The sequence below is a fragment of the Chlamydotis macqueenii genome, chromosome 6, assembly GCF_036417535.1.
Source record: "Chlamydotis macqueenii isolate bChlMac1 chromosome 6, bChlMac1.mat, whole genome shotgun sequence".
NCBI classification, from domain to species: domain Eukaryota; kingdom Metazoa; phylum Chordata; class Aves; order Otidiformes; family Otididae; genus Chlamydotis; species Chlamydotis macqueenii.
Genome location: NC_141561.1, coordinates 11,023,628 through 11,036,462, shown reverse-complemented (window position 1 = coordinate 11,036,462; position 12,835 = coordinate 11,023,628). Strand labels below are relative to the sequence as shown.

General features: G+C 46.4%; 1 protein-coding gene across 1 annotated transcript in view; it reads left to right on the top strand.

Annotated features, from left to right (window-relative positions):
• The window catches only part of KALRN (kalirin RhoGEF kinase), a 508,172-nt gene that overhangs the window by 491,570 nt on the left and 3,767 nt on the right, over positions 1-12,835 (top strand). Inside the window, exons 54-61 of the mRNA XM_086751416.1 lie at positions 2,232-2,259; positions 2,716-2,887; positions 5,030-5,151; positions 6,660-6,791; positions 8,556-8,720; positions 9,393-9,471; positions 10,662-10,862; positions 11,804-11,942. Coding sequence (XP_086607542.1) covers positions 2,232-2,259; positions 2,716-2,887; positions 5,030-5,151; positions 6,660-6,791; positions 8,556-8,720; positions 9,393-9,471; positions 10,662-10,862; positions 11,804-11,942 — 1,038 coding nt within the window. The remainder of the gene's footprint in view (positions 1-2,231; positions 2,260-2,715; positions 2,888-5,029; positions 5,152-6,659; positions 6,792-8,555; positions 8,721-9,392; positions 9,472-10,661; positions 10,863-11,803; positions 11,943-12,835) is intronic.

Here is a 12,835-nt window from a genome sequence, read left to right as displayed (position 1 = left end):
CGTGGCAAGCGATGGTTATCCACAGAACAGGTTTTTCTTCCTTTTCTGTGTTGTGTGAGCAATACAACGTAATCACAAAGATCCATCTCTCCTTGTCCACATGCACAGGTGGGAGAGAAGATGTTCTTTTTCATCCAGTGCCCTCTTGTGCCCTGAGTTCTTCCTGCCCACGGGATCCAGGAGTCGTATGTGAGTCCTGGACCCTATGGAGCAGCAATCGCTGCCTCTGAGACCCTCACCCTCTAGGAGGCTCCGGGGGTGGCTGGCTGGAGGTCCACACCCTGGCATTGGTGTCCAGCTGCACCCTTCAGGTGGAGTTTTGTGTTTCCCAAGCAAAACCAGGGCCAGGAGGTGCAACTGGGAGGAGGAAAACCTAATGTGGGACCCAAAGAGCCCAGCTGGCTCCCTCACCCGCTCAAGATCCTGCCTACCGAGCTGAGCTGTGCCATCCCATCACAGGGGTGTCACATTCCTGCCCCCTCCCCATTGCAGAGGTGCCTTCTAACATGCCTTTTTTAAAGAAAAGAAGCCCTAAATAGTAGTCCTCAAAGAGTCCTCTCCAGGGATGTAGGCAGAGGTTGGCTCGTTCCAGAATGCTGGGGATGAAACATTTGAAATCTCAGTGCTCTTGGGAGCATCATGCTTTTGCCCACCAGGTACAGACTTTTAGGACTGACTGACTACGTGGTAGGAACTGAAGCCTGCTTTGCTCACAGGCAGCAGCCCCTACTCGTTTCTGGAGTGTAAAGCACTGGCATTGACCAGTTGTTTCAGCCGGTACTGTGAACATTGTCTTCTCTGTAGATGTGTCCTGAAGGATCAAATTCTGCCCATTGCTAGGACAGAGGATAGTCTCAGTCTCAGATGGTGAGAAATATGTTGACGTAGCGTATGTTTATGTGGGGAAAATATGCACATTTGTGAGTGGTGAGTTCACCTTGTGCCTGGTTCATTTGGCCTTTCTGGTGGTGATGGGGTAAAACAGACCCTGAGGTCTCAGTGCTGGTGTCAGAGGTTTGCCTGGGGCTGTGAAGAAGGGCTATGAAACCAAAATGAACCTGACTATGCTCAAGTGCCTCCTTGAATGGCACCCTGAGCCATTCACCTTGGAAAACTATGTATAAAACCAAAATATAAATATAAATCTTGAAGATGTATCTACATTATTTTGAAGGGTTATTGCTTCTGCTTCGTGGCCTGGTTTCTGAGCCACTGCAAAAACTCCAGTCAGCTTTGGCAGACCACAAATTAGGTCCCTGCTTCATTGGCATCTTTCAAAATAGCTCTGAAACAGATGGTAACGAAGATGTTTAAGGTGATATAAACCACACTAGTGTTTATGGTGCTTGATATAAAATTAATAGTTTGAATTTGGATAACAAGGCTCCGCAAGATTATTAGAAGAGTTAATGAGGCTAAAGCCTGCATACTGCTGTACACCACTAGGCAGTTAGGGTTGGTGCCGCATGTGAGAACTTTTTGACATTATCTTTGCTATTCCCAACTTTGCTTCCAGGGTTACATGAGGTAATTGGCATATATAGGCCACAGAGAGACAGTAGCTTTTCAAGTCTTTGCTAGTTAGACTTTTTCAAGTCTTTGCTAACTCACTAGTTAGATAGCTTTCATGCTGGAATCCAAAGAAATGAATGAAATTTTACTGACTGTGATAGACCAAGAGCTGTTGCAGGACTGATACTTGTCAGTAGATGAAAAGAAGGCAGTACTTTTGGTTTAGTGCTTTACCTTTTTCCCCTGAAGCTGAGCAGAAAGTCAAAGACATCTTCCCAAAGCTGGTTGGTGGCCAGAGCGCTGGTAGCATGCCCCAGGTGTGTGGTGACTGCAGGCGCTCTGTGACGTGGGTCTGAAACATGGCACAGGGGGGCACAAACCACCTCCAGGAAGAAAGGAGTTGGTGGCTTGAGCATTGTCAGCCAAGCAAAGAGAAAGCATGTCCACCCTTCTCAGCCTTAGTGTTGTGCCAGTTACCTGATGCTTTATCAGAGTTCAAGAAGCCGTAGCTTTCCTTTACTTTCCCAGTTGTGTATGGGTTTGTCCAATCATCACTAGAGCTTCCTGCATCTGCCGGTTGTTAGAGGTAGCTTGCAGCCACTGGTCAGCGCTTCCGCTTCTGTGGCTCCGGTCAGGTTCACCACGTTACCGTGTGAAACCAGACATCTCTTTGTCACTGTCCAGAAAAATAAATGCTTTTATTTCTTTGTATTTTTCAGATAATCAACCCCAATTTCATTCAAGAAGGTGAGTTAAGGACAGCCGTGCGCTGACTGGCATGGAAGGGCAAGTCAGCGGCTGTGATTTACTCCGGTGCAGCGGCATGCTGCGCAGCCACCAGAGTTTACAGCAAAGGCAGCTCTCTGCCACTCGTCAGGGGCTAGTGCACTCCCCAGGGAAAGTGGTCCTTCTGCTGGCTGCTTGGCTCAGACTCCCCAAACCTGCCTTCGCAGTGTCTTGCCTTCCTGCCAGAGCACAGGCCTGGGGGGGCAGATTGTCCCCACTACCTCCTTTGCTGAGCTGTCAGCAGCTGGCTTTTACTGCTGGGGGAGTTCTGGTAACATAATCCCTGGACCCCCAGCTGTTTGGGACCCAGATCCCATAGTTGGTCCTATAATGTATTCTCTAGGGGATGTATGGGGAACATTCTCACCTGTAAATTAAAACAAGGTGTCATATGTGTCCCCTCATGTTTTTTTCCAGTGGCCCCAGAGTTTCTTGTGCCACTGGTGGACATCACCTGCCTGCTTGGCGACACAGTGATGCTGCAGTGCAAAGTCTGTGGACGGCCCAAACCAACAATAACCTGGAAAGGACCGGATCAAAACATTCTTGACAATGACAACAGCACGGCCACTTACACGGTGTCATCCTGGTAAGGTCCTGCCTTTGGATCCCAGCATAGCTGGTCATGATGCTCATGTTGCCCTCAAATGTGGCACCAGCCAGGCTACAAGGCTCATCAGAAATGCAGCTAATCGAGTCTGCCACCATGTAGTGGCACATCAGTTAGAAAGGGTCCAAATTTGGGGCTCAGATAGCTCTGTAGTTTCCCAAGCTGACGTGGGGGTATATCCACAAAATGTGTTGCTGGCAGACATGAGTTTACTCCGATTGACCTCTTAAGCCAGCTGCGATCAGAGAAGCAACTAATGTTTCCAACATATTTGTTTCGAAATATTGCCTCTGCATTGCTGGGTCTTCTCTGCTTGAGTTTGATGCCATGCTCCCCTCCTTTGGTAGGAACAGGAGTCATGCAGAGCAAACCCACACCAGCTTGCAATACCCTTGGTTTTGGGTGTTGCATTGGGTGTTTTTCTCATTTCATGGGCAGAGGTGGTAATTCCTGCAGTTTTCCTGAGCCTTTCTTCAGCTGTTCCTAAAAAAAGCCTACATGTGCTCCTAGGAAGGCTACATGTGGCTGTCCTTGGATAAAAAGATGCTATCAGTTCCCAGTCTGGCTAGGGAGCAGGAAAACCGTCTTTACAAAAAGCACCAGGAAGATCCAAAAAGGTCTGGAGTTGAATTCAGGTCAGGTAACAGCCTGCTGCTGGATGCTCCTCTGCAGCTTATATAAGCGATTTGGGCCAAACTGCAGTGGAAATTTCCGGGAGGCAATCTTTCATGTGAACTTTTCAGCGCTTCTGGCTCAGGCTGAGATGAATCCAGGGAGTACAAAGTCACTGAAAGTGAAAAATGAACACTAGGAGAGAAGGGTTTTTAGATGTTCAACAAAAAAAAAATTACATCTGATCAAGAGCTTCCGTCAGAGACCATTGGCTTGTGCAGCCGCCCCAGAGCGCCCAAAATTGTCTTTTTAGCTGTTACTCAGTAGATCACTAGTGACTTATCTTCAGGCTTCTGGCTAGGGTTGGGATGGGGACATATATCCTTACGGGGTTCTGCTTTCCATCACAGTCTTTCGCCTGTGCATTGACTCCCTGTGCGCTATCAGCACTTGTATTGCCTTGTTAGTCGTATTTATTTTTCAGCGAAGACACTGCCTGCCAAGGAGAGCCCCAGCAGATCAGCAGCTGTCTTACAAATCTTGCTGGCATGAGTGTCCAGATTGCAGGGGAAGGAGATGTTTCTGTCCTGTTTTACACCAGCATAGTCAGGCCGCAGCATCCAGGCAGTTATACTGGCAACCATGTCCTTCTGCAGTTTCCGGTAGATTATGCCTTCAAGAACTAGTCTAGTTTTGCCATCAAGGGGATTTATTGTTGGCTCTAAGCTGGGTCTCCAGTACAGCTAAAGCAGTTACACAAGCAAAATCCTTTAATGCAGGCCAACTCTCTTAAAAGTGTGCAAACTGAAGTGACTATGTACAGACCTGCTATAAATTCACCAGACTTGGCAGAACTGTTTATTTGCTCAGATTGGCCCAAAGATTGAGTGTCTCTCACAAACTCGGCACTGGCGTTCTTTATCCCTAGCTGTTGCGAGATCTCCAGCCTTCTGACTGAGGGCCTGGCAGCCTCACCAGATCAACGGCACATGCTCTAGGGGTCTGAAGCTTCCCAGAAATGTCAGGCACCCTGTGCTGTGTGACTGCCTGCTGCATCTGTGGGAAGCCAAATTTGTCCAGCGTGTGTTCTACTTAACTGCAAAGGCACAGCGGCTCAGCATCTCCTCAGATAGGAAAGATGTGCCTGGGGAAATCTTTCCAGATACATGGAGTCTAAAAATCCAGCACTGAAGAGGCACAGCAAATGTTCAGCTCCTGGACTTTGCTTGCAGCTTGAGTGATCCTTCCCCATCTCCTCTGAGGCGACAGCAGACAATAGATTTGCCTGGCAGGCAGTTTGGACCATTCTGCTCTAAGGTGTAATTAGCAGCCTAACCCTGACAAAGGAAGGGGTTGTATTTGGGTACCAGGTTGCTGGAGGGATGTTCCTTCAAATGAGTTAACAGGGTTGCGCGCAGGTGTGTTTGTAATGAGGCAGGACAGGAACTGGCATAAAAATCATTAGCAAGTGAAGCAGCACTTTATAATTGGAGCTTCCTGCATCCACAGCGACTCTGGGGAGCTCACCTTGAAGATCTGCAACCTGATGCCTCAGGACAGCGGCATTTACACCTGTGTGGCAACCAACGAACACGGAACTGCATCAACCTCTGCAACCATCAAAGTTCAAGGTAGTGCATCGGACCTTAACGCCCAGGATTTTCCTTTATGGGGTCCCTTGGTGGGGGCTGGCAGCACATAGGAATAGCTGGTGTGAAGGCAGCCAGACATGGAGCGGTGCCAGGTGAACCGAGACATTAAAATCATACAGCCGTTCCTCAGCCAACACTCCTACTGATGGCTGAAGGCATCGCAGACTCTTTGCACTTGATTAAGTCATCTGATCGTAAGCATCACATCTGGGAAATGAAAATGTGTTGGCACTGGTTCAGCTCCTGCATCCTGCTCACAGTGCTGCTTCCCAGGGGCTCAGTAACATCAGTGGGGGGAAGCTGAGCTCCCTCGGGCTGCCGAACACCTTGTGGGATGACGCCCCAGCTGCCCACAGGGAGCTCTGGGCTTTAGAGCTTGTCCGGAGCAGGGGGACCTGGGATCCAGTGACACCGATTTTCAGCCTCCCCTTCTCTGTGGGAGACAGAGGAGGCAAGAGTAAGGTTTGGCCTGGGTGAATTGTTCTGCAGGGATTCAACTGGGAGACACGTCGTTGAGCCTGAATTCTCAGCGCTGTAATTAGTGGCCCATCTAATTGTAATGAATATGAAATGATGAGTTGATGCTCATGACCTCCAGCTCTGGGAAGGGATCTGTTAGCATGAGAGATGAGGGGTGCCTGCTGCCTTGAAGGGAATGGCACAGAGATGAATGTCTCACTGGTGACTTACAGACGCAGGAGTGTCATGAGCATTTAGAAGTCAATTTGTTTGGTCTCACAAACTGCCCTAGAGATATAATTTCCTCAATTTATCCAAGCAAGTTAGTGGCTGCACTAACTACTCCTGTGCTGAAGGGAGCCCTGAGCAAAACACAGAAGAATTACTGGTCATTTGTCAATCTGCTGCCAAACATACCAAGCACCATACACACAGAAGCACTCCGAGTGGCTTTCTGGTGTCATTTTTGGACACCTCAAGGTGACTTTCCACCTCCAGAACCTCACTCGCTGCTTGGTGAAGTCCACAGGAATATTTATTTTCCTCAGTTCCATGGACTTTGCTTGAGCTGGAGCAAAAATTAGCAGCAGAAGGTGGCAAGTAAAGAAATCATGCATTTAGAGCAGCTGAGCTCATAACGACAGATCCTCCCCACTCAAAGGACAATTCTCCCAGCTGGCCTTGCAGGGAGCTCCCTCGGGTATTGCAGTCCAATTGACCACCAGCACTGTGAGCGAGAAGAAATTCCCCCTGTGCTGTGCTGTGAGACCATCTTGAGGGTTTGCAAGCAGCATGGTTCTCTCCTAGCTGCTAGTGTGGAGGTATCAGACCCACCATGGTAGGTGAACGGGACCGGGACATTGCCTTGCCTCTCGTTGTGCTGGTAACGCCGTGTAAACCAGAGCACTCCCTCTGCAAGGCACAGCTGCCGCATGGTGACCTGATGTACCTGACACCTGATCTTCAGAATAAAGCACTAGTTCTTGTTGATAAGATGCTGGACTTGGTGCTTGTTTTCTCTTCCCAAGGTGTCCCAGCTGCCCCAAATCGCCCCATTGCTCAGGAGAGAAGCTGCACCTCTGTGATCCTACGCTGGCTACCCCCATCCAGTACAGGCAATTGCACCATTTCAGGCTACACTGTGGAGTACAGAGAAGAAGGTAAGTGGTTTGAGCTGTGCTCATTGGCTGCGAGAAGAACAAAGTCTTTATGGCACAACAGGTCCCAAAAGCATCCTCACTAGCACTGGGGTGCCACTAGCTGTTCTCACAGATCCCAAAATCTAAGGCCAAAAGAAGCCCTTCTATCATCCAGTCCAACTTCTCATACATTACAGACCTTTCTGTTTCCTCCAGTCACTTACAGCAAGTAAAGTGTGTTAAGCTAAAACATACCCATCACTAAGGCACCCTTTAATTATTTGCATTCTACCACCATGTTATGCATCCTTTCTGGTTGATGTTTCCTGGGAATGCAAAAACAAAGCAGCCTCGTTATTTTTTTTGATCTGGATAGAGTTGCAGATCCCTGCATACGTGTCAAGCTCAGCTCTGAAATCCATTTGTTCTTAAATCCAACCATCCTTTCCCCCTGAAGAATTAAATTGATTTTAAATGCACTGTTTTCCGAATACTCAGGGGCATGTGCTCTTGAAAAGGGCATTTGAAATTATTCACATACCTTTTTTATGTTCTTCCTGCAAAGATATGATGCTCCCTGGGCAGTAAACCTTGCCTTAGGCATGTGGCCTCCGGTTTCCCTCTTTGTCCTTCGAAAAATACTACCTCATGTTAGTAAACATGCAAACTTAATCACGCCACCATATTAGACCCTTCAAACTTAAATTGTCGTTTCTGTTCTATTCTATTCTATTCTATTAATACCTTATCTTAGCAAATACTCTGCCTTAACCCACTGTGCCATATTTTTTGCACTTTTGTAAAAGAATAAAAGCTCTTCTATTAACAACTGCCACCAAATTAAACAGCAAAAAAGCAGCAGTGCTTTCAATATTCCTCCCTCTTCCCTGAGGAACCAACCCTGACCTTGTGAGACCTGGCAATCAGAATTTGCCAACAGTGCACACAAAATATATGGGTCATGGTAAATAATGTAAAGCTAAAAAGCCCTGAACTTACTAGTTTTAAGATAAAATTTGGTATATTCTTGAAAGAAATCATAGGCTGTGACAGTGCTCAGTGTCCTAGTGGTCCTTTTGTGTTCTGTGAATAAAGTATTGCTCCTTTGGCCACCACAGGTTAGGCAATGGTTGGCTTTGTTTCTGATAGGAGCAGAAAAACACAACTTCCCACATTTCTTTGCTGCAGTGCTGCTTATCTGCAAAAAGCCCATACTAAGCTTCAGAAAGCTAGTTCTCCTCCTGCAGCTCCAGTTAGCACTGTAGCCACCACATCTTCTGAAAAACACTTCATCTGCAAAAGCACTTTGATTTCACTGATGCTCCGTCTCAGCTTCACCTGGGACTCCCTTGTTCGTATTTTTTTTTGCAGTATTTCTGGTACTGTTTCTCTCATAGCAGAGCTGTCATCAAATCAACCCTCCATTCCTGTCTTATCACGCTGCCCTGAGACATCACTTGTAGCACACACCCACGGCTAGACTGCTGGAGAGATCAGCTTCTCCCCGGGCGGCAGTTTTTCCGTCGCTATCGGTCAAGTGAGGGGCATTTCCTTCTTCCCTCATTTAGCCAGACTGGAAGGTGGCCGCAACACAAAATAGCTTCCTATAGTCCAGTTCTGGTTTAACAGAAATACAACAGTCTGCCATAACACTGCCTTTTAAAAACCCTCTGGATTTTAACCTCCCAGGGTACTGCATGAGTTGGGCAGAGAAAGCCTCTGCTCTGAGTTCACGTATTGAGACTGTTTCCTTCAGCTCTCCTCCTCTCTCGCCGTAAAACGCAGGCTCACAGGTCTGGCAGCAGTCGGTAGCCTCAACTTTGGACACATATCTCGTCATTGAGGACCTGGCCCCAGGCTGCCAGTATCAGTTCCGAGTGAGTGCCAGCAATCCCTGGGGGATCAGCTTGCCCAGCGACCCGTCCGAATTTGTGAGGCTCCCGGAGTACGGTGAGTGGGCACGGCGAGGAGGGGCTGATGCACACAGGTGTATGGTGAGCTAGACTTGTGCTTTGATGGGTCCTGATAAAAACACTGATCCTGGTGCTGGTAGGAATACAAGAGAAAGCCTGGGAGATGCTCAGAGCAGCTCCTGCCACTAGAAAGACTTTTCATGTCTATTCCTCCAGCAAGGCTCACGGCTGCCCTCTGTCACAAAGCTTTTGCAGTTTCCTAGCAGGTCTCTGCTTTCTATCCCAAGACCATTTTTTGTCTTTATCTCTGGGCAACAGGCTCCACGTCCTGCCTGGTGTGTGTTCCCTGCCTTTCCACGATGCCTTCTGCTGGGCAGCCCAGCTAGAGTCTGCAAGTCAGCCTGCAAAACATACCCCCGCCCCGAGCTCTACCTCCCAGTTACACACAGACATGCCCTTAGACTGTCCACGTAGCCCTTTTTAGCCCAAAATCGCAAAGACAGGTTTGAATCCACCTTATCCATGCCTTCCTCTGGGGAGCTCTGGCTTTTAGTGGTGCAGCACGTTGGAGCTGAGTATGGACCTGGACTCCTAGCGGCAATGTTTGCTGTTTTAAGAAATATAGTCTCACATAAATTACACAGTTTATAATCTACAGGAAACTGTCATTAACTTTATGCTTTTTTGAATGTGCTTTGTCCTCCCAAAGACTCTGCTGCTGACGGTGCCACTATTTCGTGGAAGGAAAATTTTGATCTCGCTTATGCAGAGCTGCATGAGATTGGGAGGTAATATTAACCCTGCTTATCATTGCAATAAAACACCAAAACAATGGCTTGAAAAAGGAAGAAAGTTTAGGTTGCTTTTTGTAGTTAACTTGAAAACTGCTGCTTCTTTCAAAGAGCAATGCACATTAAGTAATGATTAAAATACTGACTGGGTAAAGTATGGACTAAATCCCATTTTACGAGATCAGTTGTGATTTGAAGATTGCAACCTGGCAAACTTGTGAAGAATTAGGCTGCCAAATCTCTGACAGCCACTGCTAGCTCACACTGGTATCTTCTCTGACATCTCTGATTTGATGTGAGCTTTTGAAGTCGTGACAATTTGCTGGTTCTGGATAAGCTTACCCTCAAAGACTGGGTTTGCCGAAGCACTCAGGCAGGTGACTGAGTTCAATCACATGCCGAAGCGCTTTGCTGATTGGGAGGGTCAGTTCAACAGGAGCCTAAATAGGAGCCGCATACGTTGTCAGACCTCGGTGCTCTGCGCAGACAACAGATAAGGGGCACGCAAACAATTCGGGTTAATGCAGTTAGCTCTTCAGCTCAGAGATCAGAGGCAAGCAATTCTGGGGCCGAAAGGACAGGAGTCTCTCTGGTTCTGTAGACAGAAGAGTGATATATTAGTAAGAGGCGAAGTTCAGCACACAGTTTCACTGAGTATTTTACTTTCAGGAATGGTACCAGGCACTAGGCTGTATGAGTTTCCTAAGTGTTTTCCTGCCAGCTTTTTTCTTAATTCCTTACTGTGTGCCTGAAACAGCAAGACAAAATGATAGGTTAGTGATTATTTAACAAGGCTTTTCTTTTAGTTGTCTGAGAAAGTTTGGGGTCTTTATTAAAGCAACTGGAGAAGGGAGACCCACAGCTAAGAAAAGAGATAGAACTTGTAAAAGTGGCAGCAAATTGGGCCCAGGGGAGGTTGTTAGAGGACATCGGTATGGCTGCACAAAGCAAAGTGACACTGTGTTCTCTCAGTGTTTGCTAATCCCCAAAGAATCTCTACACCTAGGGTAAGAGATGGAGGCTCTGTTTTGGAAGAGGTTATGAACAACTAGTTAAATCTGATTCCTTGTGAAATATTAATGCACTGAATCAAATAACACTTTGAAAATCAGTCTGTTATTGCACTGAAAACCAAGTGTGATTTATTCATGAGGCCTCTTCATTATTCTGTTTTGATTTTTTTTCAGGGGACGATTCTCCATAGTAAAGAAATGCGTTCACAAAGCCACCCGAAAAGACGTTGCTGTAAAATTCATTAGTAAAAAAATGAAAAAGAAAGAGCAGGCAGCACATGAAGCAGCTTTGTTACAGCACTTACAGCATCCTCAGTACATCACCATTCATGATACCTACGAGTCTCCTACTTCTTACATCTTAGTTTTGGAACTGTAAGTACGTGGAGCTTGAAGGGAAGTGTCTGGGTAGGAATCATAGCCCTGTTAAAGCCAAGGGTAAAATTCACCCTGACTTCAGCAAGGCAAAGATTTTATCATCTGGTTTTTATTAATTGTGACGTCAAATGAAATACTCATTTTCTGCAGAGCTTCCGCTGCCTTTTCTTTACAGTAAATAAGATTCAGAGGGACAAATAAAACCGCTTTCTACTCCGGTGAAGCTTGGGTAATTGTATCAGCAGTTAGTTTGTCCCATTGAATAGCATCAGATTTATTTGGGCAGTTTTGTCCACTATTCAAGTAAATATGTCCATATTCAAGTAAATGTGTTTCAGCTAGTTTGAAGCCTACATTGTTCTAATACTTCTTGGTGAAAAGAGCTGGGTAGCAACTATGCTTGCCCCTATAAGGAGAAATAGCAACCAAGGTCCAAACTGCTTCTTTGTTACAGTATATCCCACAAAGTATATTTGGGCTATTTGCTTGTTTATTTATACAGATAAATAAAACTAGGTGGAAAACATTTATCGGGTTAGTTTTCCCACAGAATGTATCACTAGCTGAAAATGTCAGCGATCATTTTTTCTGCATTATGCAACCAGTTCTATAAATAAATAGATGAATCCAAATAATTGAGAGGATCTGTTTTCAAAGGAATTGCCTCCGTCTATTGAATCCATCCTTAAGCAAATGAGTTTACTTTGAGACTGTTGCTAAATTTTAAAAGGACCGGAGATAACAATTGAGGATTAATCACTCTACTGCTTCCACGGCCTGCAGTACCTTGAGATATCATTAAATACTCACCAGGTCTTGCGTTTTAGTTTCCTCCATTTCTAGGTCATGAAGTTTCCATTGCAATTTTGTTTTCACATATTAACTGATCCTAGAGATACCACGTGATATTTCATGTGTGGGGCTTGATTTGTTTATAGGATGGATGACGGTCGTCTCTTAGATTATCTAATGAACCATGATGAACTTATGGAAGAAAAAGTCGCTTTCTACATAAGAGACACAATGGAAGCCTTGCAGTATCTTCACAATTGCAGAGTGGCTCACTTAGACATAAAGGTAAGCAGAAAAGAGAACGATGCTCTTATTCACTGCCCTGGTACAGAGAGTTTCCAGTTGCACAGACAGGGAGGAGGTGCAGTCTGTACCCCAAAGAGATAATTGCTAAATGGACAATCACTATCATTCAGACCTGTTTACCAGAGAAAGGACTTACTGACCTGCAGCACAAGGTCTTTTTCTTGCTTCAGACAAGAAACGCACCTATTTCCTTGATTCAGTGGTTTGTTCTCAAGGGCCTTCTGGAAGAGAGGTTTAATGAAGGAGAAGGAGGATGTCTGAGACAAGAGGGAGATGACACTAGCTCCTGAGTGAAGGGGAGTTAGATAAAGCTGCAGGGTATGGTTTGGCTCACACCTGTACCAACTCAGATACCAGGCTTCCTGGGCAGAGCTGGCTTGTGCTGAGGCAGCTCAGGGCAGGTCAGGAGGAGCCTGTGTCTCCCTCACATCCACAGCAGTGCCCTGGAGAGCCCAAAGCAGGGGGAGGAAAGGGTGCAGGGGAGCAGAAGGTGGGGAAGGCTGGCAGGGGCAAAGGAAAGCAGCACACCGCATTGTGCTGCAGAGCCTGAGAGGGGAACTGGGATACACCCAGGGAGAGGTTCAGAGGAAGAACAAGCTGCATTGTGGAGAAGAAATTCAGACATTTCCTAATGTCAAGCTCAGTTAGATTAGCACAGCTCGTACCTCCTTTTGATAGTGCACATGGCAGGAGGCACCATTCTGTCCTGGATTTGGCATTGTTCTGCTGTCCTGACCATCATCCCAGTTATCTTGGATGACAGAGAATTAGCGATTGAAGTTATGAACAAGTGTTTTGAGTCTTGTGATCTCCAACATTGATTCAAGTTGCCAGGGGTACCAGATAAGCTATCATTTTTTTTCAAACTTAAA